The sequence below is a fragment of the Cinclus cinclus genome, chromosome 9 (genome assembly GCF_963662255.1).
Source record: "Cinclus cinclus chromosome 9, bCinCin1.1, whole genome shotgun sequence".
Lineage (NCBI taxonomy): Eukaryota > Metazoa > Chordata > Aves > Passeriformes > Cinclidae > Cinclus > Cinclus cinclus.
In genome coordinates, this window is record NC_085054.1 from 19,877,397 (window position 1) to 19,904,702 (window position 27,306).

A 27,306-nucleotide genomic window follows, 5' to 3' on the forward strand; every position below is an offset into this window, starting at 1 on the left:
ACTGGATACCTTCATCTGCAGTGGTCCACTTCCCTGGGGCGTCCACAAGATCTTCCTTAAATGGGTATCTTGCTCTCATGCTTGAGAGGAGCCGTCTCCACAGGCTGCAAATTGCTACTTCTTTTCCAATTCCTCTTTCAATTTCCTGATCTTTAGCAAGGGATCCCAGCTGTTGGGCTTCATGACCTTCCAGCTGCTGCCTGCCAGCCCCATGATCCCAGCACCGAAGCAGCCAGGCAGAAATTGGCTCACCTGGCTGGCGGCTGAAATCTTTTCGCAAGTCTCGAAGTTCTGATGAGGCCAGGCACCGAGTAACTTCAGTTTCCTGTTTGATTTGACTCAATCCTTTTGATTTCTTTGTTGAAGGACCTGCCTCTTCATCTAACTCCTCCTTTCCTACTGTTACTTCTCCTTCTTCCTCTTCTTCTTCCTCCCTTGCTAATCGTTGGTAAGGGTGTGTAACTTGCCTTGTCCATTTTTTTGCTTTCACTTCTGGGGCTATTACGGTAGCTGCTGTGGTTTGAGTCCCTGACTCAGGCATAGTGTCCTCAAATGCAGTTTGTGTTCCTGCCTCAACTACAGTCCTCTGAGAGAACTGAACTGTGGCTCGGTATGCACAGGCCAGGCCCCAGGACAGGGCAAGAAGTTGCTGGTGTTCAGTGGGGTGGGCAAGGCACCTTTCCATCAGCTGATGAGTCAGTTTGTCAGGGTTGATTACCTGTTCAGGTGTAAAGTCCCAGGCAATGGGAGGTGATAACCGCCCTAGGAACCTGCCCAAATCCTTCCATGCACCTTGCCACCCAGGAATTGGATGCCTCAGGGCATCTTTCACTATCTCCTCACCTAAAGTTTGTTTTCTCCTACCCCAGGATGATGCCAGATTCCATGAACTCCATAGCATGCCAACAGTATTAGCTAAAATTGTTAAAACTATTAAACGGCTCACATAAGGATGAGCAAAGATCATGGGAGACTGCATTATAAAAGTATTCACATCAACTACCACCCCCAGAAAATAGCTCCCCACACACAACAAGGCCATCAATGTAAGAGCAAAGCACAGAGCCATTCTTTTTGTTAACATGTTCCCAAACTCAGCAAAATAGATAAGCAGTGCAGCTGACAAACTCCATGTCCTGCATGACAGCCGCTACTCTATAACTATGATTTACTTTTTACTACAGCATGCAATATAGATATAGATGTATAATATATATAACTGCCTTTATCTCGCCCCCCGTCTGGGCACCATAAAGGACTGTCGTGTGTTGACCTTGGCCAGGCACCCACTAAGCCACTCTATTGCTCCCCTTCCCAGCAGAACACAGGAGATAATAAGATAGAAAACAACTCATAGGTTGAGATAAGGCAGTTTAAAAAGCACAGAAAAGACAACTGAAAGTTTGCGCACGCATAAGCAAAGGGAAAAAGTCAATCTCTACTTCCCATCAGCAAGCGATGTTCAGGCACTTCCCGGGAAGCAGAGCTTCAGCACGTGCAGTGGTTGCTCCAGAAGGCAAACATTGCAGAGTAACAAATGCCTCCCTGTTCCTTCTCCCTCCCTTAGCTTTTGTATCTGAGGTGACATCATATGGTATGGAATAGCCCTTTGGTTAATCTGGGTCAGCTGGCCTGGTTGTGTCCCCTCCCAGGATCTTGCCCACTCCCAGCCCCTTGATAGAGGGGGGAATGTTAGAGGGACAGGTCTGTTCAGCAGTAGCCAAAGCACTGGTGTGTTATCAACACGTTTCCAGCTCCCACTGCAAAGCACAGCACTGTGAGAGCTGCTAAGGGAAAATGAACTCTTTCTCAGTCAGACCCAAGACACTGCCCAGGTAAGACTTCACCCACTGTCAGCTGGCCCCACTTCTGGGATGGGTTTGACAAGCACTTGGTACCAGCAACAATTTACATAACATTTTATATAAATGTTTTATAAACATATACATAGATATGTATATGTGCACACACACACACACACACACACACATCTACATCTACATATATACACACACATATATAAGTATGCATATGATCACAGAATCATTTAGGTTGGATAAAACCCCATCAAATCCCAGTGTTACTCCAGCACTGACAAGTCCATCACTAAACCACATCCCAAAGTGCTACATCTATTTGCCTTTTAAACACCTCCAGGTTTGTTGTCCACCACTTCCCTGGGCACCCTGTTCCAATGCTTGATAACCCTTTCAGTGAAGAAATTTTTCCTAATATCCAGTCTAAATGTGTCCTGGTGCAAATTGAAGCCATTTCCTCTTGTCCTAAATAATAATTACTGGTAAGTATTTTTGCTGCTTTACTAGTGGCAATTTTATGGTGATTTCTGAAATTTAAATATAGACTTCCTACTAATATTCATTACTGCTAATATTAATTTCTGCTGCTGTTGAAATGCGTATTTGCTTGAGCTGGTTTTGGCTAGGATAGAGTTAATTTTTTTTTTTTTCAGAGCAGATAGCACAATTTGGATTTTTGCTGGAAACAGTGTTGATAATACAGAGATGTTTTAGTTACATCTGAGCAGAGCTTACACAGATTCAAGGCCTTTTCTGCTCCTCTCCCCACCCCAGCAAGGATGCTGGGGGTGCACAAGGAGTTGGGAAGAAGCCAGGAGAGGTGACCCTCACTGACCACAGGGATATCCCAGAGCATATGGCATCATGCTCAGCACATAGAACTGAGGGAAGAAGGAGGCAGGGGGTTTGTTCACAGTTACCATGTTTGTCTGCCCAAGTCACCATTAGGCGTGAAGGAGCTCCATTTTCCTGGGGCTGGCTGAACACCTGCCAGCCAGACTCTGAAGGAATGAATTCCATGTTTGCTTTGCTTGCGTGCAGCTGTGGCTTTACTTATTGAACTGCTTTTATCTCAACACACATTTTCTCACTTTTTTACTCTTCTGATTCTCTCCCCTATCCCACTGTGGCAGTGCGAGAGCGGCTGTGTGGGGCTGAGTTGTCAGCTGGGGTTAAACCATGACAGCCTTGCAGTAGTCATCTGTAGCATAGATATACTTGTTTTGTATAATCATCAGTATGCTTGCCTCGATAGGGTGACTTGTATTAAAATGCAATAAAATAATTTAGGAAAAAAGCCTCCATGTCCTTGTGCTTGACAAAGACCTGCAAACCCATGGTTGCAACCTTTGCCCCCATACAGATTGGGTGATCCTGGGTCATGGCAGCTGAATGGACAAGTTTCTGATGTGCTGCATCCAGTGGACACTGGCATGAACTAGGGGGCATGCATAAAGGGACAGGATGAAAAAAGCTCTTGTGTCTCTGCTGTATAATTTTGACTTTTGCAGGCTGGCAGTGGAGAGGAGAACAGCAGTCCATTCCAGTTTGTGTGTTCAGGTATGGAGATGGTGCTGGGCTGCAGATGCAGTGAGTTACCTCACTGTGGCATTTCCTGCAGGCAGCTTAGTGATCCTTTTCTCAACACTGTAGCTCCTTGGCTTTCCACTTGGCTGGAGAACCGCAAGGTTAAATAAGTTCAAGAGCATGGAGCATTCATCTTCCAGAGCCTGGGCTTTGCCTTCAGCTGCTGAGCACCTTCTTAGTCCACTGTAAAGGGCAATGAGGATGCAGGCAGGCATGCCTCACTCAGGCTTGTGTAACAGAAAATGGTTTCACTGCATCTCCACAATTAACAGAATAAGTAATGCTGCCAATGGCCTTGACTTTTCCCCAAGGAATGCTGCTGTCTCCTCCCCCAGACCAGCAGCACAGGGAAAAGGCACTGGTGAGCCCCAGCCCCAGAAACCCTGCAGCAGCAGCAGCCGTCAGCTGTGGCTGGGGAAACAGAGATGCTGCAAAGACATCCGGATTCCAACTTGGCTAGGCAAGCACTGACATTTTTCCATCACATTTCACCCGTTGATGCCTTCTGCTGGAGCTTTCATTCAGGAATGCTAGCTGTGGTCGGGCTGCATGTATTTTCAGACACAAATAAACTGCTGCTGACTGAAATACACCACTCCCGTGACTGTGCTTGGCACTACTCTTGCAATGGTAAAGGCAGATCTGCTCACCCAGTAACACAAAGCCTTAGCAGTGCTTCCTTACTCTTTTTAAGATGTAACCTTGTGGGAAAGCTGAGTTTGGGGGCTGCTCTGCACTGCCTGGTACAGCAACACAGGCAGCACTGACAGTATCAACCCTATTCCCTTCTTTTTGAACACTGGTTTAGTGGCCTGGCCTGTGGCACCCTTCTTTGCTTATTTGGTCCCACATTGCTCCCTGCCTACTCCACAGAGCAGTCTGCAGCAGTCGTCTCCCTGTGCAGGGGAAGGAGGGCACTTGCATTCTGGTCCCCAAGCATTTTCTCTGTTTTTTTCCACTCTCCCTGCCCAAACCACCCCTTAGCAATGAGTCAAATCTTGGCTCCCTACAACTGCCTGAATTGCCCAGCCTCTCAGCCCTAACCCAGTGTTGTGGGAAATGCCACAGCACAAAGGTAATCTACAAGTGTGCAAGTGAAAGGGTGGCAGGGGGACACTGCCTGTGCCTCTCCTTTCAGAGTGCAAAGGGGTGGATTTGTTTTTGAACTGCTTGGACCCTCACAGATTAACTGAAGCAGAACTGTATTCACAGCATTTGCTGCTTGGGGTGGCAAAGCTGTGTTAAAGCATTCCTGCCCTTCCTTTCCCTCAACTTTCCTTCCTGCTTCCCCTTTCTGTGCCTAGGGCAGCATGACTTTAGTGAGGCAGCCACGTGAACCAAGCTAAAACTTGCTCTCTCTCCTTGACATGGTTATTTTCTGACTGCTTTCTATTTTTTCTTTTGTGCCAGTGATGTGCCATCTTGGCATGTGGCAGTGGGATGATCACAAAATCCAAATCTGTCCCATGGATGCTCCTTCCCAGGTAGCAGGGATGGTCCCAGGTATTCAGAATGCAATTTCTTGGCCTGCAAACTTTAGCCTGGACTTCATTAGTTGTGTAGGAGACGTGGAGCTATGCAGAGCTGCCCCTGTGCAGTACTCAGGCCCATCCTGCTGCTCGTGGTGCTGCGGGGAGGAGGTGGCACAGCTTCCAGCCCACCCATGGTGGGTTACATGAAGGCAGCATTTAACCAGAGCCTGCCCCTGCACTTGTTTTCAGGATGGATGTATGTAACCCTCCTCTCCTGCTAGGGCACATTTAGTGGAATAAAGTGGAAGACTAGTGTAGATTTCACTAGCTTGATGTTTTGAGTTTTTTACCCCACCCAATCAGCATTGATGCCACCAATACGCCACTTGTTGCCCTCCTACAGATCCCAGATCCGAGATATTTTTAGTATGGTCTGCTGTATTTCTTCAGTGCTGCTTGTAGGAGGAGCGAGGGGGCATACAGTTCTTGAAGGAGAGCTGTTTTTACTGAACAAATAAGAGCTTCTGTTTATAGAGGCAAAAACATATAAAAAAATAAATCCAGAAGGATAGGCCCATGGCCCTTTTCCAATGAGAAGAGCAAGTCAAAACAATGAACACCATTTGTTTTTGCTCTTCCCTGGCAAGCTTCCTTCAGCTGACTATTGCACGATCTGTTCAGGGTGAAGAGACAAGAAAAAAAGAAATTTAAAAATAAAGAAAGAAAAAAAAAATCCAGGCAGTAGCAATTGCTCCAGCTTCTCTCTCTTCTCCTGCGGCGGCTGCAGCCCCATCTGTGTGGGTTTAAAGCTGCAGCTGTCAGCAGGGTAACCCAAACCCCAGCTCCAGAGAAAAACAGACAGGGCTGGGTGGAATAGTTTGGGGGGGGGGGGGAATTTTTAAAAAGCAAAAAACCAAAGCAAAATATATGTCATAAAGCAACAACACCGGTCTTTATCCAGCTCCCTTTGCAGCCAAAAGCTTAGGGCTCCCTTGCTTTTCCAGCTGGGTCCACTGGACCCCACAGCAAGGGTCCTCTGGTAAAAAGTCAGAAGTCTGGATGAGCTGCTGTGTGCTCCCAGCTGCTCTCCCATAGCCACCTGGGCTGGACACCTACCTGAACACCATAAGGAATGGGTGTTTATATTAGTTTCCTCAGACTAAACTCCATTTTCCTTGGTCTCCCACCAGTTTCCAGTCTGTTTAACACCATTAGCTCAGAGCAGGAACTCCCTGAGGCACTCCCTGCCCCTGGGTCAACACCAGTATATTAAATCAACACAACTTCTGTGGCAGTCCCTACAGCTCCAGCTCCATATTTTATAGCCAAGCTTTGACTGATAAGGCTCTACTAATAAATCCAACAGGCAGCACCACTGCTGCTAGCAGGAAAAGCAAGCCTAGTTTTGGTGGGGGGGGCTCAGCAAAGAAACAATCAACTCTACTCACAGCATCATATATGCACAACTGTTTTATTTCGGGGTTTATATAAAAAAATTCCTAAAGACTGCAGAGCTTTTTTATCCTAATTTCTTACACATATGGTTCCAAGACCCTGCTTTCAAACTAATTCCCCCCTAACAACTTGTGATGGAGTGGGTTCCCCTGATTTTTTACCTAGTCACCTTTTCTAACAGGATATGTCTAAAGCTGCAATATGGCACTTCATTCACTTAGTTGGCAGGTTTAATACATCTGGAAAGCTGGGGTATGGAGATGCACACGGCTCAGAGTCCATCAACACAGGCAGGGACTCTGCCCTCGTATCTGTACCTCCAGAATGAACCAGACCTTTCTCCTTACTGTGCAAATAACAGGCTTTGGTCATCGACCAGTCCTGTCGTAAGGGATTCTCGCCCCTGAAGAGAATCCCATCTTCAAGTGGGGAAGCAGCCCAGCCAGTCAAGCAATTGTCCATGGCAGTGCCAGGCGCTGAGACCCCTTCAGTCAACTGTACCATTGTAAGACTTGTTGAGCTTGTTGAACGTGAACTCTACGTTATGTGTGGAAATAGGCTTTCGGTAGAGAGGATTGGATGCCTTTGGAGAAAGAAAGAAAAAAGATGAGGAACAAAGTCCATATCATGGTAAAAACATACCAATTAGTCTGGTGACTGCACTGTGTTTGGCTCTGAGTGAACTGAACATTCAGATCCAAAAGCAGTGTTGTTTATCCTGAGTTAGTCCATCAGACCCACCTTCCATCCTGCCTGCAAGATTGCCCTCCAATGCCGAGCACCCCCACCCAAAGCCTCCCAGCAGGGCTCCCTCACAGACCTGACCAATGTGGCTGCCACTACAGTCTCCTCTACCTCCTTCAGCCTCCAGCTCTGCTTGGAAATAGATGATGAAACCAAAGGCTGGGTATGGATTTGCAAAGCTTTTATAACTTGCCTAGGAGAATGCAGTGCAAGATGCTGGACCCTGAAGGCACCACAGGGCATGGACACCTGTATCCCTCATACCTGCCACCCTTCTCCATCACTGCAGAGCTGTTTGCTGCCGGGACATCCCAACAGCCCCCCCAGACACCAGCAGCACCCCCACCCCAGGCTCACCATTTCATATCTGGCACGGGAACGTTCACTCTGGAATCGGTCGAACTCGCGCCTGTCGTGAATGGTGACGAGCAGCTTCCAGAGCGCCAGCAGGATGATGCCAATCAGCACCACGCTGCCAATCACTGCCAGCACGATGGTCACAGTGCTGGGGGCTGAGCTGCAGGCTGGCAATGAGGGAGAAAAGATAATTAGCTTTTGTGAGTGTATCCCAGATCAGGATACCAGGATGTAATAACCTGGACTGCAGCCACTGAGCAAGTGACCCCAGGCAGCACTAGCAGCAGTGGCTAAATTAAAAAAAGAAACAGTCCCCTCTGAAATCAAACTGATTTTTTTTTTTTTAATTAACTATATTCCTGGATAGACGCAGGTCAAAGGGATACCTCTCATGGATGTCACCAGAGCTGGGATGTCACGTGGTAGGGCTGCAGTGCCATTGTCCAACAGTGACACAGGGTTTTAATGCCAGGTGACACACGTGGGACACAGAGCATTAAAGGTGCCTCTGGCAAAAGCCAGCTCAGCTTCTCCCATTGAGAGACAGGTGATCACTGAGGATGTTAAATAAGGACATTAACAGTCAGCTAATCAACTGGTCTTTCAATTAAGTGCAAGCTGCAGCACAAATGAAATAGAACATGAGGAATCTCAGTCTTTCCCATACTGCCTCGGAGGACCAGAGCAGATCACAAGAACCAACACTAGATGCTCACCAGCTTGTCCTGCAACACCATGAGGGGTCATTTTTGAGCAACTGTGTTGCATGTGATTAAAATAATGCTGGGAAGCATAGCTGTCTGCAGAGCCTGAGGAGGGGAGTAGGGACACCCAGCCCTTACACTGCCTGGATCAGAGCTCTTTGGCAATGTGGAAATCCTTAGGTGGTGCAGGGCTTTTCCAACATCCTGACTTAACCAGCAGCTGCACCAGGTGTCTCCTTGTGATGTTTTTGCTCCCAGGGGCTTTTCCAAATCAAGCATGCTTTTTGCTGCTTAAATAGGCTCCATTTAATTCAGCCTCCTAAAGCTCTTCAGCCACTTGCTGGCAATGTCAATGGCTCAGGTGCAAGGTTTACTCCCACAGTTCTTTTTTACTAAGTTGGGAGCTTGCTTTCATCACCGTAAGACACTTCAGTTTAAATCCCCCTGGTTTATCTGCTAACACATGCAGCCAGCCTTTCTGCAACCCACCAGGCTCCCCAGCAGCCCATCACCTCTCCTGAGGCAGCCAGTGCTGTCAAAAAAGAAACACAAGGGAAGGCCAACCTGGCTCCTTGAGGACGGTGAGGTTGGATTTCCCACTGGGAAGCTCCAAGTAGGTGAACTTCATGACACAGTTGTTCACTGGATAGGCACAGAGGATCGCGCTGGGGTCATCCGTTTCTGGAAACAGATGCAAGGATGACAGGATTTTGTGTAAGATTTATACATTAAAAAACAAAACCCTAAACTGCAGAAGTTCTGTACCCTATTTTTCAAAGAAATTCTTCCAAACACCCTCTATTTTTAACATAATTCACCCCTAACAACTCACAATGGTATGGGCTCCCTGATTTTGAACTAGTCACCTGGTCTAATAGGCTGTGTCAAAAGCTGAAATACACCACGTGGTTGACTTAGTTGGCAGGTTTAATACTAGGAATTAGCAGAGTTCTCCCCTGCAAGATCATCAGAGCTTTCCAGGGATGCCTGGGAACAGAGGAATGGGGAGTAAGCCTGGAAAGAAGCACAGTTTGATCACAACTCCTACATATTGTAACTGAGCAGAGTCCAGATTTGCTGCTTGACAAAATGTGGCACTTGGCAAACATCACATAGCAAACAGACTTAACCTCACACACACAGATTCTTCGTTCATGCAAGTCTGCTTTGGCAATAAATGTCGTTTTCTTCTTAATTTGTTGAACTTCTTGAAGAGTGGAAGGTGAAGGAAAACAAGGGATACTGACTTAGACAGGGCCAGCAGCAGCAACAGCCCATGGCCAGCTCGTGCTCCAGCTGTATCGAATGGCTCCAGCTCCAGAAATGGCTGAGAAGTTTGTTCTTAAAGAGGGAGATAGAAAAGGAAAATAGGAAGGGGAGGAGGGAGGGGAAAGGGAGGAGCTGGTTTCAAGGATGATGTGCAGATGTGGGAGTTGCAAAAAATGAGAGGACTTCATTCCCAGGGCCATGTGGGTGCTGTGTGTTTGTGTCTGACACTCCATAGCACCAGACAGAGCCTGGTCATCTGTAAGGTGCTGCCTGAGGAAGGCTGCTTCATGGAAGCAATTTAAGATTGAGCAAAGCCATCAACAGGTTTGTAGATCTAGTTCAAGGGGTGATTTCAGCAGCGCCACTGCCCTGCACAGCCACAGCTCATTGGATGCTCCTGTTGCAGGGACAGTGACTGGAGGGAGATGGGGAAGCATCTCTGGGTGTGACAGGAGCACAGCTCTGCAAGCCTGCAACGGCTGGAAGTTTCATGGGAGAGGAATTTGGGGACCCACCGCTGTTGGCTGGCAAAGACATGCATGACCTTCTCTTAGGCACCTGGAAAGAGCTTTCCACAGCTCTTGTATCCATGCCTATCTGTAATGCTGAAAAATGACTACATTAACAACTACTGCTATGCCAGCCCCTCAGCTCTCTCCTGTCTGTTTTTCCTTTCAATTCCTTTGACCTGCATCCAATTAAAAGATTAATACCCTCCATTTAAACAGCTGAGCTGAGATGCAGCTGCTCCTCTGGTGAGTCCTGACACATTCCTGGTGCAGACAAATCTCAGCTGTTCCTACCCTGAGACAGGAAAACCTGCTCTATCTACACAGTGGTAGCAAAGCATGGGCCAGAAAAGTGCTGACTGTTACAAAGCAAAGTACTAACTAGATTAATAGAGATAGTACTTCCACATTTCTTGACTAATGCCCTTTTGAGTTGAACAGCAAATCTTAGTTCCTGTAGGTTTAGCTGCTTTCACTCCCTTGCACCATTATTTCAGTAAGAGATAGAGTGACTAGAGTCTCAACATTAATGACTTCTGTTGATCTTCACTTGGTTTCAGAGATCATATGTCAACAGAGAAAGGTGTAGGGGCTCGGAGCAGAACCTGTCATGCTGCTCTCGTGTTGAAAGCTCTTCTCTGGAACGGTCAGGAATGCAAAGGTAATACTGCAGAACTGAAGGAGATCCTGTAGAATCCAAAGCAAGTCATACATGAGCCTCCCATGAGGCAGCATTCTGGCTCATGAGCCAAGTGACAGAGGCCTCTGCTCTACAAAGCTTTGAAGCCCTGACTGCATCATATACAGAGTCAAAAGGCAGCTGGGATGTTCAAGGCTGTGGTCATTGCAATTTCATATTTAAGAAGGTCCCATCCTCTTCTGCCAGGACAATACAGACCTATGTATTCTGTGACAAATATCAGCATTCTGCCTTTCAGCAAGGACTTGTAGTATGTGCTAAACTATACAAAAGCACTTGAAAACCAGGATTTGGCCAAGTCTGCCTGTGAAGAAGTCTATAGTCCACAAGAACTTTCTCTAGGAATATTTTGCTTTAGGTCTTTCTCTAGCAGCCCAGATCTCCAAGCCACAAAGTGCCTTGAGCTGCCAAGATCTCAGCATTACGTGCAATCCAACTGCAATAATTCAACAGAACCATAAGCATAATTCCCAAAACTATCTTAAAGCAGAAATCTGGCTGTTTTTTTTTTCTGAAAGCCATGCAGAGGCCTGAAACCACAGCCCAAACTCATTTTCCAGGTAGCAAGCAGAACAAAAGCTGATTTTGGCATAGAATGCTAACCAAGCAGGAGGGATGAGTTTTGATTCCAAATATTTGCTGGCCAGACAGTCATGAGAAAGGAGCTTTGCATGTTTTGAACTTCCAAACCTCTTACAGGGTGCTGGTGCAGGTGCACTCCCTGCTAAACTGCAGGGTGAATGAAGAGAATGAGAGAGCAAGTGTTCCAAAAGGAAGGGTAGGAAACTCCACTGGTCATAATTTAAAAGCTGGATACTGGATGTGAGAGGAGTCAATGGGAAAAGCACCACCTGCAGATAGCTTAGGAGGAAGTGAGGGAAAGGCTGAGCAAGATGCGGGACTCCCACCTCTGTAAATTAAGGAAGAGGAGGAAATGCCAGATGCAGATAGTAACTTATCTACAGCTTGATCTACATCCCTCCCTCCAAGAGATATTGCTAAGGCCACGGTCAGAATTGTGATTAAATCTTTCACATGTCTGGATCCCTTCTACTCCCGTAAATAGCAACCAGGGACTCCCAGAACATATCTTGAAAAGAGCAGGGAGAAAGTCATCTGCTCAGAGATGCACATGTGGGGTGACCCCTAGAAGAGGACATAAAGGGCAGGAGATCACCAAGGGGACTTGTAGCAGTCAGTTCCACCAAAGCATAACTCATTTTCAAAACAACTCTGCTTTCTCTTACAAGCTCACTTCTTCCAAGATGAAACCTCAGAAGATTAGAAAATGCCCCTTTTTGGGTGATAATTTGTCCTTTTGCACTCTCTCATGACTCATCTGTCTCATGTGACCTCGTCCCACTCTCTTTGCTCCCTGCACTGGCAGTAGTGGTTAGATGTGGTAAGATGTTACTTAAAATCCAAAGAGTTTTTTACTTCAGTATGGATTATAGCTCAGAGACAGCATCACACATACCACACATACACATATACATACTTCTTACACACATATATTTCTAAACACCAGGTATTCCCTGAAGCTTTCTTTACAGATATATCTTAGTCTGGTTAAGAGGAGTTCAATGCCAGTCACCAGCTCTCACCACCTGCAGTCTTGCTGCTGCCAGCTTACCAAGAACATCCACAGTGGTGATGATCTCATCCTTGCAGTGCTTTTGGCAGGTTTGGTTATCAGCCAGTCTTCCTGAGTTAAACAGCTTGCATTCAATACAATCCCTGCAGGAACACATACAGAGGGGAAGATTAATTACATGTCAGAAACTGCATGAACACAGGGATTCAGCTCTTGGGAAGGGACTCCCTGGGTGCTGGTCTGGAGGCTGCACATCTGCACCACAAGGAAGGAGCAGCTTCAGGGCCAAGCATCTCCATCGCAAGGATTCATTCAAGGATTCAATGAGGGTGCAAAGGAGCTGGTAGATTTGGAGCCTGTTTGCCCTTTGGATGTCAAGAGCTGCATGTCAGCTACTGCAAAATCCATCCTGCCTGAGACCAAGGCAGGCAGTCTTGCTGCTCTGTGCTAGTCTGAGGCTGATGCCTGAGGTACCTTCATCACTGTGAGGCAGGGGCAGTGATTCTGATTCCAGTCCTCCCCTCCTCTGCAACTCACAGCTCTCTGCACCCAGGTATCTGCAGCTCAGAGTGCAGCAAAACTGGGGCTGCCAGCCTTTCCTGCAGAGTGAGATAGCACCAGAAATGAACAGGAACATGAATCTCCATGAGCACTAGGGCAACAAGACTTGTTGCTGCTCTACCTGGGATACTGTCAGTTTGCTTAGCAAGGGCTCCTAGCAGCAGCAGGCTTGCCTGGGGGTGATCACACATTTAACAGAGCATGAGTAATTCCTTAGCTGAAAAGTCTCCCAGGAACCAAAGAGCTGTCCTTCCCACCAGGAAGAAATCACTCCTGAACCGCCTGTGAGTACCTTTTAGTGCTACAGACACCTGGGCAGGTGGGACACTTCTCACAGGTCTCTCCAAAAGCCCCTGGCTCGGTGCACTGGCACTTCCCACAGACGCAGGCACCCCGGCCGCTGCACATCTGCCCATCACTGGAAACACAGCTGTCCATCTCCGTGGAGCAGTTGCAGTTGTCCCCGATGTATCCAGCATGGCACTTGCACTCCCCACAGTGACACTCCCCGTGACCTGAAGGTGAGAGCAGGGGAGAGGTGTCAGCAGAATTTGGGGCTACTGATGGGTGCTGTGGCTGGGAGGGGCCAGCAGACCAGCAGGAAGAGCTGCCAGAGAGACAAGACTTGGCAGGGCAACAAAGAGATGCTGATGGGAAACACTTAAATATCAAATTAATATCGACATTTAGAGCAAAAAATACCTGCTAACTGCTCTTCCAGCATCTCCCTATATTTGCTCAAGACAAATGGGCACCACCCCCTCCTACTTTTGTATGAAATAATCTCTTCTTTCTGTCTACACTGAGAGATATTAAGATGGGAATGGAGTTGTGCTTCCTTGTTGGTTTTGAGCCCAGAGTTTAGCAGCAAAAAGCCTAGCAGGTCACCCGCCTCATAAAGTATTTCCTTCCCTTTCTTCTTAATAGTTTTACTTAAGAAGTTCTCTTAAAACCTTGCAAAATAATTGTATCAACAAGCACTTATTTCCTGTGTCCAAACAAGACCTGTGTCCCAGCCAGAGCCACGAAGGTTGCTGGAACCAGCTAAGTCCCCCCCACAGGGAGTAGCTCAGGGCAGCTCACAACAGAGATGGATGAAAAACCAATCCAGTAAGGGCTCTCCTCCACTGAAGCATCCCCTTGGAGCTACAGGGTTTAGTGAAGGGCTGAGAAAGCCAACAGGTTCTAAGGCTGTCAGTGACAGTAAGTGGAGTGGCTGTCCACTGAGCAGTTGGCTTCAGAGAAGCATCCGTCTGCTGGAGATTGCTCAAATTCTTCTGTGGCCAGTCCTTAGGAGAAAGGATGCCTTTGCATGCATAGTTTATAGAGCTGAAGGGTTTGTATACAATGCTCACAGCAACCTAATTACAGCTCAGCTTTTCCACTGGAAAGAGCCTCGAGCACCCCAGACATGATAAATTATATACACACTCCTTTCATCGACACAAACCCGCGGATCTCCCTGCCTCTCCCATTGTGCCAAGATTACCAGAGGCTGTGGATTGCCAAGCTATAACCCTTGCCAAAAGTCACAGGAGTACCTTCTGTTTTACTAGGCATCTCATATATCCCAGCACATCACAAGCTGTCCTTCTGCAGCGTCTTCTGCACTCCCACCGTTTGCTTTGGATCCAGCCTGCATATTCAAACATTACTGGACAAAGGAGATTATGTTTACAAGATCTCTAGAGGTGACCTCCTTCTGTGCCTACATCTGATGGAGATTAAAATCCCTTGCTCTGCTCACCTTCACAATGACAGTGTTGGCCCTTCCCCAGACAGAAAGCTCCATGTTCGAGCCCCTGGGCTCAGCTACATCCACAGCTGCTGCAGTTTGGGGGGCTGCTGCAGAGTGGGGTCTCCCAGGACCACCACTTCACAAGCAAACCAAATGGGGTGTCTGGTTTTATTCATAATTAATTCAGCTGATTGGGCTCTCACACGCAAGAGATTTGGTGCCTCCATGGCAGTGCATGTGTCCAAATTAGCTGTAAACTAAGGTTTTCTTAAATGGCATGGCTTCAAGGAACCCAAAGCAGATGGCAATTAGTAAATGTGCTGATGCTTGAATTTGAGCTGCAAGGGCCAAGAGAAGCAAGCTGATGGTATTAATATCATCCCTCAGTTCTCCTCGGACACCACAGAATGCAGCACAAGATGTAGCTCCAGAGGAAATCTGTCTCTGGACCATAAAACGGTCCTGTTTTTAAAGGCATCGGAGCTAGGTCATAGGAGGCTAGAAAGACTGCACATCCCTTCCAGCCCCTGGCAGGCTGCAGGTGGAGCCTGAAATTACTGTCCCGAGGAAGGGAAATGATCATTTGCAAATAATGCATCCTATTAAACCACTGTGATTGGAAAACTTAAGAAACGGCATCTTAAAGGATGTGGTTTTGTTTAGCGATGGAGATGAAGAAAAAAGCCATTTTCTATGAGGGTGACTAAGTATGGGGTGTGAGCTTAAAATGTCAAAACACGCTGACATGTGTTTCCTGCCTTGGCCATACTGGCTTAGTGTGCAAGAAGTCACTGGCTGAAGCTCATCATGGTCAATGTGCCAAAAGCAGGAGTTTCCATCTTGACCTTCAGTGGCAAAGATGTCACAATCTTCACTGCTTCCATTAGCTTGAAAGAGTGGTACTCCTGCAAGCATCATGAGCTACACTTCTGCTGCTATCCATCTCCCACACAGCCTGAAGACTGGAGAAATTCAGCTGAATGAGAAACACTTCTTTTTCATAAGGGCACAGTAAGACTCATCTCACTTCTCAATATCCACCTGGAGCATCAGAGATGGGAATACATTCCATCCTCTCCCTGTGCTTGGGACACAAACTGAGAGGAGTCCTGAGGCAAAGTGGCAGCGAGGCTTTTGGTGACAGACCCAGAGCTGTGGTTTGCAGGGTGTTACCCAGTACTCACATTTTGCAGCACAGTGTGCTGCCCGTTCCCAGTCCCAGCTCTCCCATGGTCACACACAGTGCTGATGTAGCTAAGCAGTCTCTGTGCCTTTGTGCCTGCAGGAAGCTTTCTACCACTGTGCCCATGATGAACCAAGTTTCACTTCCCAGTTTCATTTCCACAGCAATGTGTCCTCAAGGAGGGTGTGTTTCAAGACACCTCTTCACCAGCAGCAGTCTCGTGGTGCAGGACATCACCCTGGACTTTAACCCCCTTGAACCTCTGGAGTTTGTACATTCTCTGTGAAAGCTGGTTTGTGAAGCCAAAATACATTAATTGTGTTCTCCAAACATAATAAGAGATGTTTTCTTCTGTTCCCATCTTTGAAATGAGACAAGTTTAGAAGTTTAAAAGATCCAGATCTAACTAGGAAATTAAATGCTCCCTCTGAATTTGATAACATACCTTCCAGCCAGCTCCTGAACTTCAGGGGGGCTAACACAAAACACATGTCAGGAGGCTGCAGAAATCTGCTGGGAGGGTGTGCAGAGGACATCAATGTTTTTGTGGGGGGAGAGCAGTCCCCAGACTGAGCTTGACTAGTCTGGGATCCATCAGGGCAGGAGCCACAGGGTGCACTGCTGCTTAGAGACACATTCTTCCCAAGGAGGCCACCAGAGTGGGCAGAGACTCACAGTCCAGCTGGTGCTTCCATCTCTCTCCTCATCCCAAAACACAGCCCCGTCCCACTGCTGTGCGAAGACCCCAGCTGGGATGCACATCTCGCTGTCACTCAGGCAGCTTTTGCCAGGACATCCAACCATCCTCATTTCACCCCAGCTGCCTCTGCCTCTCCCCCAGCTGTCCCCCAGGGATGGCAGCCACAGGCCAAATCCTGCCTGGCACTGCACAAACCTGGACTGGCACACCCACACCAGCGCTGTTCTCACTGTTCCCAAGCAGGGTCATTCCCAAGTTGGGATAACAGCTTCTGAGAGAAGCTTCCAGTCTCTGACCCTGATTTCATCCCAGGCTTGGTGACAGCAGGCTGTGACCCTGCTGGGCAGGGCAGCCCCTCTGCCCCCTGTGATAAATGCACACCTTTTAGGAACTGAGCCATGAGGTCTGAAACTCAGCGCACTCAAAGCTCTCTCACTAGGGCTTTTCACAGAATGTGGTTTTCCTAAAGCCTCCAGCTTCTGGGGATGACAAAGTCATGCAAAAAATACTAGGTTTCTTTTGAAAGAAAAAGCATGGTCCTAGTTTTTATGAAGAGGTAGAGAAGGTTTGAAAACACGCCTCCTCCAACACTCCTTTTTCCCCATCTTCTAGAACATTAAACTGATATACAAGAAAATATGTGCCTAAAATACAAGAAAAACAAGTCATGATTTTTAAGCCAGTTTAGCGGTTTCTGAGCACTCAAGAGGAGAAACATGATACCATATTTTGTTCCTATTAAATCAAGCCACTTATTTTTGTGCTTCTGTGCTCACATCCAGACTTTGTTCAGCATCTCCAAAAGGCTGTGCTTTTGTAATTTTTTGTTATTTGAACAACTACTCTGAAATAGAAAAAAAAAAACCATAGGAAAAACAACAAGAGAGTTATGGCAAGCAATTTCCAGATTCTACAGTGTCATCCCTTTAACAAGCCCTGGCTGCTGTGCCCATCACTCAGAGAGACCCAGTGCAGAAGGATTCCACAACCATGGATCAAGAACATCTGCTTATGAGAGAAATCAAACCCTACTGACACAGGGCACTGCTTGAGGACCAGTGTTTTACCAGACCAGCCAATCTCTCAGCAAAAGTGCTCGACGTCTGGGGGAAGGCTCTATGAACAGTACATTTTGAGTGGGAGGAAGAAGGGCAGCAGAAAAGGCTTGTAAGACATAGAAAACATAGGGGTTTTCCTTTGGGAAAGGGCTAGGGTAAGACATAGTGCCTGCTGAGGCAAATAAATCATCAACTTCCCTAGTAATTTCTTTCCATGGCTCAAAGCAGCTGGCAAGAGGCCAGGCAAGGCCAGGTCAGGCAGCCTGCCCATGGCACAGCTCAGACCCACAGCACTGCTGGATGGTCAGCACCCACAGGGACTTCAGGAGATCTCCAGAAATTTTAAACAGCAGGGATGGGTTTAGGATCCATTCCCTGGGTCATGCCAGTCCAGAAGGGAAAACAAGGGTGGCAGTTTGGCAGCAGCATCCCCAGCCCCTGGAGCCCACTGAGCATAACAACCTCCTTGTGCTAAGGAGGTGACTACATAAACACAGACAGACAAACACCAAGGGTCCAAGGTTTCTGTATAACCTGAAATTCATCTGACTGCCTCCATGCACACCAGGAGAGAGCTTGCCCACACTCATTTATCTACAAAACAATACTGAAGCAGCAAAACACTAAGAAGTTAGTAAGAAGCAAATAGTGCTTTTCTGAATGTTATTTACACCAGACACCATGGATCTGTGGATCTTCCAATTGCACTGGATATTTATATCCTGAAGCACATGGGTTTAGCCAAGATTTCAGTCCCAGCACTGAGCTCACCAATTGCCAAAAATAGCACTGGAGGTGCAGACTAATGAAAGCAAAGGTGAAGGAATAAATTCAGGCTTGAGATGCTACTTGGTACCACAAGTACCATGGGTACTACAAGTCCCATCACCAGATGGACATTACTACCAGCGTCCCCCACAGTGCAGCACTACCATTACAAACCCCCCCTCAGTTTCTCACTCCCTTTGGAATTTCTGGGTTCAGTGAGAACTGGACAAGGAAGACATGGTGTTTTGGAAACTGCTGTTTCATGAAGGCAGCTGAAAGCTATCCTGGGCAGGCGGATTTCCTGTGGCAGCCCTGGCCAGCCTTTCCTCATTTTCCTTCTCTCTGCTAAAGAAGTAGAACTGAAATGCAACCACGAGATACAACTGATGATCCATCAGAAAGCCAAAATGGGCAGTGAGAAGTCACTGAAGTCATTTCCTGAAAGAGATCTAAAGCTGCATTTCTTAAAATAAAGCATTCCTTTTTTTTTTTTTTTGTTTCCCAAGTAAGCTCAGCACTCCACAAATCCTTGTCTTCTACTTACATTAGCTCCTCAGCCAAGCCTGCCAAATGTGGCCTTCTGGATGAAGACCCAGAGCTGGGAATTGGAGCTTTCAGGTTTCTGCTGCCAACTCTGTTACTGATGCAGGGAGAACTATGGGGCACGTGCTGGTGCCAGATCCTCCTAGAGGCACAGACCTTCATCCCAGGTGGGGGCAGGTGGGATGGATGTGCTTGTTTCCTTTGAGCCATGGGCCTAAATACCATCCCACCACTCTGGGCACGTGCTCATCCTTGGCTTTGTCACCCTTGCTCTACAAGAAGCAGTGCTTTAGGAGCCTTGTCCAGTGCTGTGTTTGGATGCAAACACATCATTTGGTGCAAGTTCACCATGGGTCCATGGTATTGTAACAGATTTCTCCCTTAACAAAGCACCTGGAAAAAGTCAGAATATCACTCAAAATAAGACAAAGAAGAAAAAGGAGAAAGAATGAACACACAGGCTGTGCTGCACTTCCATTTCAGGTCAATTACTTAAGCTAAATTCTTTAAAAGAAACAGGAAAATTCACAGGTTGTCAGTGCATGTCAACAAGAAATGCACAGACCCAGAATTCCACTCACCTGATGTCTGAAGCTTTCATCTGCCTTTAAGCCCCAAATACAACATTCATTTCTAAATGTGCATTTCTGTCAATGACCATCACTAGAGTGACCAAATCCAGATACCAAACTCACCCAGATGCTGGCCAGGTGAGCATTTAAAGCGAGTTTGTTCTTAGACCATCTAAGCTTTGTTTTCTGATCTTGGCAGGGGGTTTTTTGGAGCTTTCTATGGGGCTTTTGGCCTTGGGCACAGGCAGCTGCACAGGAGAGGGGGTTTGGGTACATGCATGAATCTTCAGATGACACCTCTGGTTGCAGCCCACATGTTGTGCCACTTTAAGATCAGAGCCCCAAGAACTGAGCTCTGGCTCCCATAAAGATGTCAAAAACATCACTTCTGTATTCTTTAATTCTGCCCGGGCATTTAATGCCTCATTAGCATGCATTAACACTTGCTAAAGATCTACTCGGGGACAAGGAGAAACTGCAGTGAAAAGAGGCAGGAACAGCAGTGCTCTGTGTTGGTTGGCCCTCAAGGAGCTGCTGCCAGATTTGGGGAGAGCTGCAAGGCTTGGACAGCAATAAGAGCCTGGGCAGGGAGAAAGGAGGGGTAACAAAGAGCAGCTTTGCCCTTTTGTGCCAGGAATAGAGACTCTGGGAGAGCAGTACTCGATACACTGGGGAGGGAAATATCCAACCTCGTTGCTATTTCAGTGAAAAGCCAACACAAACCTTTGGTGTGAGCAAGGTGGGGCAGGCAGGGTATGCCTGCTGCCAGGAACACCAAGGAACAAAAGGAATAAACACATCACTGAGCACAAACCAAAATGGAATAATCATTTGTGTTCCTGTGAGAAATCCATGCAAATATCATCAAGGATCTCAAGCTGGAAGAGACTGATAAGGACCAGAGAGTCCAACTCCACAATAATCAATAATATTTAACAGGCAACAATGTAATGCCAATGCCTGTTGGTGTAATAACAAATACAACATTTAATTGCTGTGAAAGAAATCCAGAGGAGCGTATCCATGGAGCACACAGCATTCTAGCTAAGAACCACCCACCTGCACTGACCTGCAGCCACCTCTGACCTGAAGCACAGCACGGGGGTCCTTAGCAGTGCAATTAGAGAGGGGACCAGGCATTTTTACATTGTAGCTACAAGCAGTGGCCATGCTTGCATAGGTCACAGCCAGCAGACAAGGGTCACCCCATGCTGTTTGTCCCAGCCCAGAGGCCATTTGAACTCTGGGATCTTCAGCCTTTTGAACAAGCATGGAACAGGATGGAGAGGCACACGCTCTCAGAGGACAGTGGCACATGACTCAGTACTGAACTGAAAAGAGAAGAGAAACCAGGTTAAAGGAGAAAAAGAAATTGGAGAGGAAGAAGAAGAACAGAGAGACTGGAGAAGCGTGGAAATGATGCCCTGGAAGGAAGTGGTTTCAGGAGCCGCCCAAGGACTGGAGATGTGAGTAAACACATGCACTGAGTCAGCCCCATGCTCCTCCAAAAGGTCACTGAGGATCTGTGTGCCAGACTTCATGAAGATGAAATTTGGAATGCAAACACCTCCCACGTGGCTCTCAGCCCCTGCTGTGAGCCACAGCTCCTGGAGATGAGCACACCCAGAACACCATGGGACACCCTGCTGAATTTGGTCCTGGCTAATGCTCAGGAACCCTTTGCCTATAAGGAAAAGTCACACACTTCTACAGAAGAATGCTACTGCCAGACAGCCACTCACACAACTCAAGGGTGCAATCTCTTTACAGCCTTTCAAAGCATCTAGGAGATCAGGGCTGGGTGTCCCTGCCCTCAAATGAGCCTTCCCTGCACAGAAGGTGCCACCCTGGCACAGCAAGCACATGATGCAAGCACAGAGCACTGCAGGCTGCCCACCGCATTAGGTAAGCGTGTCCCAGACATGTCCCTGTAGTTTCTGCTCCTCTTCACACTGTGTGAAGAGTAGACTTTCTCAATGACACTCCACACTAAAGGCTGAGAGGTTTCAAGTGCTGCTCTCAGAGCTCACTGCTGTCTGGCGAAGCATGGCCAGACCCAAGGCACCACAGGAAGCAGCCTGGGATAACCCCAGGGCTCAGACACCAGTTCGTGTTGCCAAAACAAGGCCTAAAAGCCAACATCCCACATGTGTCAGCAGCACCAGGTGCCTCCACAGTTCCTTCCTCACCTGTGGAAATATTTTCTAAATCACTGCTTGAGCAATCATGTTCTGATGCTCCAAACATTGCAACAGCACAGCAGCCCCACGCTCTGCAGGAGGGCAAGCAGGAATGCAGGAATACCAACAGTTCAACAGCTGACCTCAGAAAAGATCTGGTTTATAGAAACACATATTAACCAAAAAAAAAAAAAAAATCATTTTTCTTAATTTGGGATGTAGACATCGTGCAGCCAAATGACACTGGACACAGCCAAACAGCATCTGCAGGGGGACTGTAAGCAGGACAAGAGTGGCATTAGTCCGAGCAGGATGAAGGTGGATTCAGTTGACTTCTCTTCCCCACCACAGCCCTCAGCCCTACCTGCTCCAGCTGACCTGGTCCTTACATTTTTTTTTTTTAGGCTGACCCACTGGATGGGAATAAATGGAGATGACATAAACCTTCCATTTCTTTACAGCAATCCATGTGATGAGTCAGTAGAACAGCTTTGCAGTTTAACCCCAGAAAAGGAAGAAGACAGCAGAGGTGCCCCATTTGATTTGTTTCTTATTAAATGTCTAGTCGATTTTCACTGGAGCCAAATTGTTTCACAGGTGGAGGAAGGATGTAAGCTGGAGAGGGGATGTCCTCCCATAGTGACACTAGGCACAGGTGCTCTGGCCTCAGTTTCTCACAGCTATGGGACACAGCAGGTCAGAGGTTTGTTTTTCCTTCTTATTCAGGGAGATTATTTTGTTTTATCAGTTTATTCTTTGGCACACAGACATCTCAGGACAGGACCTTTGGCTGAGCAGCTCCTGCAGGTGATAAAAGCAAAGGCCAAATGGGAGTGCACCAAGGAGAAAAGTCTTTAGGAAGCTTGAAGACAAACATGCAGTCTGAGTTTGGATCACACTATAAAAGAGAGATGCTGCAGCAGTGCCATCTCCTTGTTGTCTGTTCTGGGCATAAGGTCCCCTTGGCTCTGCAGGTGGCACTGTAGGCAAGAGACCTCAAGCTGCCTGAAACCAGGTTTGTGGGCTACCAAGGAGTCATGGGCACCCTGTGCCCCACACAGTGTGACAGCATACACAGACTGCTGTGTCTTCTAGCCCAGACTCAGCTTGTCTTCAGCTCCCTGTCTCCTACTCTGCTCTTTGGTGGGAAATGGGACATTTGCAGTGCTACAACACCCTAATGGTACAGGGTTTTGTTTCAGAGGACTTGGTTCTGCTCACCCCAAACCACCCTCCCATGCCCTGCACATCAACAGCACCAGCAGTCACTGCCCCCTGAGCCCCCAACCTGCTGCTAATGACTGGGACTACTCACAAAGCAACTGGGACTGTGGGATTACAGCACAGTGACCCGAGCTGACACTGCATCCTCTGTCACCAGAATAAGCCTCAGATATGCTGGTAGATGTGTGCTCCCCATCCTCCTCCCACATGGGAAGCAGAGAGGGATTGACCTGCAGGGCAGCTGCCCCAGAGACAGAGCTGCATCTCCCTGCAGCTGCCTGGCTCACAACTACAGTAGCACTTAGCAACAGCCAAAGGATTATTTTTAACTTCCATATTTATATGGTCCTTTTGTCTCTCCCCTTCAGGTTCTCTTTTACTAGGCAGTTCTAAGAAAAACCTACAGAAAAGAACACTTTATGTGACTTAAAAGGAAACATTGCAGATGTGGTTTAGGCTCTGTTCCCTCTCTTCTTTCCGTCACAGGCCACCCCCATCCTCTTCCCTTCTGGCAGGGGTACATTTATCAATAATATAGCCACAGCACAGTGGGCACAAAAGAAGTTCTCCTTCCTCCCCAAACCACACTGAAACATCACCTGCACCTCAGAGGTTAATAAATCAAATACTACCCATTTCTTCCTTTACAGCGGCTTCTGGTAAAAATGTAGGCATTAGGAATGAAGCAAATTAAGACCAAAAATAAAATGCTGTTGTGTTTCTGAAAGATGTGGATCATCTTTATTCTCACATCTGAGCTTTCAGATGCACACCAGCATCCTCCATCCAAGAGGCAGTTGTTATTATTATTACTACCCAGGACAGTAGTTTTATTCACCACTGGGTAGGTGAACAGTAACTACAAAACTACATGTGGAAGAAAGTCTATTTCCAGGTGATGGGCACAGTGATTTGTATAGTAACAGATCCATCCAAATCCCCAGGGTGGAGATACCACCAGGGGAATTAAACCCAAGTGCTACTCTCAAAGCATGGGGTTCTAATGCAGGACCAGAAACTGGGGCACTGGCACTGATCCATCATCCCACTGGCTGTTAAATGCATTATGGACAACATACAGCAAAAACAAACTGCAAAAGCACGAGTGAGGTTTCTAATTTTAGGCTGTGTTAAAACAAAACAAAACAAAAAAGCCTTATCTCCCTGGGCCTTAGTACAAGCTGAGCTTCCCCATTTATTAAAACCAAGAGGGGAAGCATTCAAAAGTAAATACTGAGGACTTGAAGGAACTCAGCAGTTTTTGAAGTGTTTTCTGCAGGGCAGCTGGAGTCGCATCACCTGTCAGCTTGGCTATTCTCTGCAAAATAAACCCCAAATTTTCAATGAACTGTCTCTTCCCACATCCCACCTCAGAAGTGATGGCACCTGCATGTACTTGTGGATTTGACACCTGATGCTTTATTGCTGACCTGAGCTTTCTGTGTCACTGGAAGCCTTGTGCTGGTAAGGGAGGCCAGGCCAGATCCTGTGCTCCAAGGCATCACCATCATGCTGTGCTTCAGCCAGCCAGGACCTTTAGTCACCTTATCAAGTCCAGATGCTGACAGCTGCTTACAAGCTAGAGAGACGTTGAAGAGCTTCATTTACAGTTGCAAAACTGTTTATTAATCAGATTTATTGCCCAATTCTAAAAAAAATTAAGAAGAGAAACCACAAAAGACCTGATCCCCCAAAGCTGGTCCAACATCAGTAGCTGCTGTGTTGCTCAGGCAGTATGGATTTTCAGGATGAGATCTTCTGTGTTTTAGGGGAGGAATGGCTGCAGCATGACAAGTGCTCTTCTGTAATTAGTGATGTGTCTGTGCACAACCAGAGTCCTGGGCTGAAGAGCATACAAATGACACACAGGGAGCTGGGGAACAGTGGTGGTGGATAAGGGGAAATCTCTTCAGAGATCCATATGATGCCATGTTACTTTGTGTCCCACCGTCCAAGAAAAAGTAGGTCTGGAGCAACTGAAGCTAACGAAGCTTGGCCTCCAACAAGCCAGTCTTTCTTCATTAGAGGCAAATGTGTGATGCCCTTACTGGGGCCTCTCCTCCCTCCTGCCACCTAGTTTTATGGGACCTTCAGGAATGTAATTAGGGCAAAGATGTTTCCTCCTTTGTCAAACTGCCTGGCAGGCAGCCAAGGAGTTCAAAAGCCTGAGGGTTGTGCAGCCAGCTGCCCTTTCCCCAGCCCAGCTGCAGGCACAAGGGCTTTCAGCCCCTCTCCCACAGCCACCCACATTTCAGAGGGGACAGAGTGATGTGTCCAAGATCTCAGTGCGAAAAGGCAACCTCTCCACCCCCCCAAAAAAATGAATTAAAGCATTTGAGGGTTTGGGAAGCCTCTGCTTGCTTTGTCAGAGCACAGTGCTGCAGGTAAGCTCAGCTGCATTTCTTTTGGAAGAACAGAACACTCGTGCAACCCATCCCCTATGGCCCATCCAAAAGCTGGATTACTGGTTTTAAACAGCAACTCTGGAGCTGTTATCTGGATTTGGGGAGCAGCAGAACAAATGTCACTCAGTGATTAAGTGACATCGACTAGGAGTTGGGTGCAACTTGAATCAACATTTATTCCACATTATAAATGACTCCCTTTTCCCACCTGCTTCACAGATGCAGGAGGCACTTTAAACCTCCTACTAACAGGCATTAAATTCTTGCTGCTTCTTTAGATTCTCTCCCCCCCAAAATCTGCTTCACCACTTCATGAGGAGGACTACAAAAGGACTGGAGCTATAGGCAGCACTGTCTGCAAGCATCTCTCCTCTCAAATACTGACAAAATGAGGCTCCAATATTTATAAATTGACCCAAGAATCAAAGATTTTTTTCCTAGCCAAAGGACCAAATGCTAAGAGACAAGAAAAAAGTCCATTTCAGAATATTTCAACCCCACTGTGGCTTTTGCTGGGAATATAGGATGCCTAAGCAGAACATGCCACCCATCCCATGCCATGGCAGTGACTCAGTGGGGACAGCTTTACTACAGTTCATAAAAGGAAGAAATGCCCACGCTGGCGGGCGGTGGGTTCATGGGGCCTCTCAGCTGAGGCATGCCACAAACCACAGCCACGTAGGTGCAAAGTAGATTTTTACTTCTCAGCTCAGAAAACTGTGCTCTCTTCCTGGTGCTCCCCAAAACCTCAGCTCGGGTTGGACTGGCTGTTTTCTCACCAGCTCTGTCTGGGATGGGCACTCCAAGGTTCATAGTATCATCTTGTTCAGCAGCTGGGGGAGGTGTAAATGTATTTGATGGGGGACACCACAGTCTGTGTGCTAAATCTGAGGTTGGGTTCCACTGTTCAAAGTACAGTCAGTCATCAGAAATGCACTGAGAGGCAGTGACTGCCTCCTATGCAACCAGAGGATTCAGAGAGTATAAATAAAACCCTTGACAGCAGTGATGAGTTTCCTTCATGAGTCCAAGCCAAGAAACTCCCAAGCAAGGACAGAGACAATAATCTGCAGCAAAATGTCAGCTCCCTACATGCTGCTTATTTGGTTTGTGCATTAACTAAAACCTGTTGGTCTCTCCCTGCACTCTCCCCAGAGAGTGACAGGCACAGGACTGACAGAGCCTTTCAGTGACAGACACTGTGCCCAGGGAAAGACAGAGTGAGGGCAGGGTGTCATTTCACTCCCTTGCAGGAACAAAACAGCAACCAGCCACCATAGCAACAGCCCTGGGAATCAACCTGCTCCCAAGGCATCACCCAAACTCTTCTGGCTGCCAAGTCTACTACACGTGCTGGTGGGCAGATGTTCAGTGCTGAGCTAAAAACCTGGTCTTTTCTAAGAAAGCCCTATTTGTAGCAGGGAGATAGCGGGGTCTGCTGGAAGCCCCCAGTGATGTTTGTGTAGCAGAGGGCTGTTTGTTAGGGGCAGCTTTGGGCATAGCCCTGCCATACAAGCTTGTGGTGGGATGGCAAATCCCAAGCCTCTTGGCCTGACAAAACCACCTCAAAATGTTATGTCACTGGCACAGTGTTTGCTACAGTTCAGATTTAGCATCATAACTGCTGGAATTTATGGGAACAAAAAAAAAAAAAGAAAAAGCCAACAGAGCACCAAAGCACCCCACGTAGCCATGCCAGAATCCATCCCATCCTCAAGCGAAGAGAATGTTTGGCCTCAGCCTACCCTTTATTTTCTTTCATAGCTATAAAAAGGACTTTGAAATTACTTTAAAAAACTTCAGTAAATCCCAAACCAGCTATGTCACACTTCCCATCAGCAGACATCCTCCACAGGGACAGAAGCAAGCAGGTGCAACAGAAGATACGTAACCTGCTTTCTGTGAAACAGCAGAGCTCTGGCCCTCCTGCTGGAAAGGAAATTTGAGCAGAGGTTTGTCCCTCTCTTGCAGCAATTGCTACACACCAGCAACTTACAACCTCGCTTTATAGAATTGCTGTCCTGCTTACTTTTAAATGTACTCCTTTTGGATGGGATGATGCTATCAAAGGAACCTGGTCTTCTGGAGAACTCCTAGGCAATAGTTCCCCTAGTTACTTCTCAGCAGAGTTTAATTTTTTCCCTCCATCTACTTCCAAACACTTTT

The 27,306-nt window shown here is 47.2% G+C and overlaps 1 protein-coding gene across 1 annotated transcript in view; it reads right to left on the minus strand.

Moving 5' to 3' along the window:
• Positions 1–6,818: 6,818 nt before the first annotated feature.
• ITGB5 (integrin subunit beta 5) overlaps positions 6,819–27,306 on the minus strand; it is a 56,197-nt gene continuing 35,709 nt past the window's right edge. Inside the window, exons 11-15 of the mRNA XM_062498101.1 lie at positions 13,062–13,284; positions 12,248–12,351; positions 8,701–8,817; positions 7,433–7,599; positions 6,819–6,914 (exon numbers count right to left, since the gene is read on the minus strand). Of these exons, the coding sequence (XP_062354085.1) occupies positions 6,819–6,914; positions 7,433–7,599; positions 8,701–8,817; positions 12,248–12,351; positions 13,062–13,284 (707 nt within the window). The remainder of the gene's footprint in view (positions 6,915–7,432; positions 7,600–8,700; positions 8,818–12,247; positions 12,352–13,061; positions 13,285–27,306) is intronic.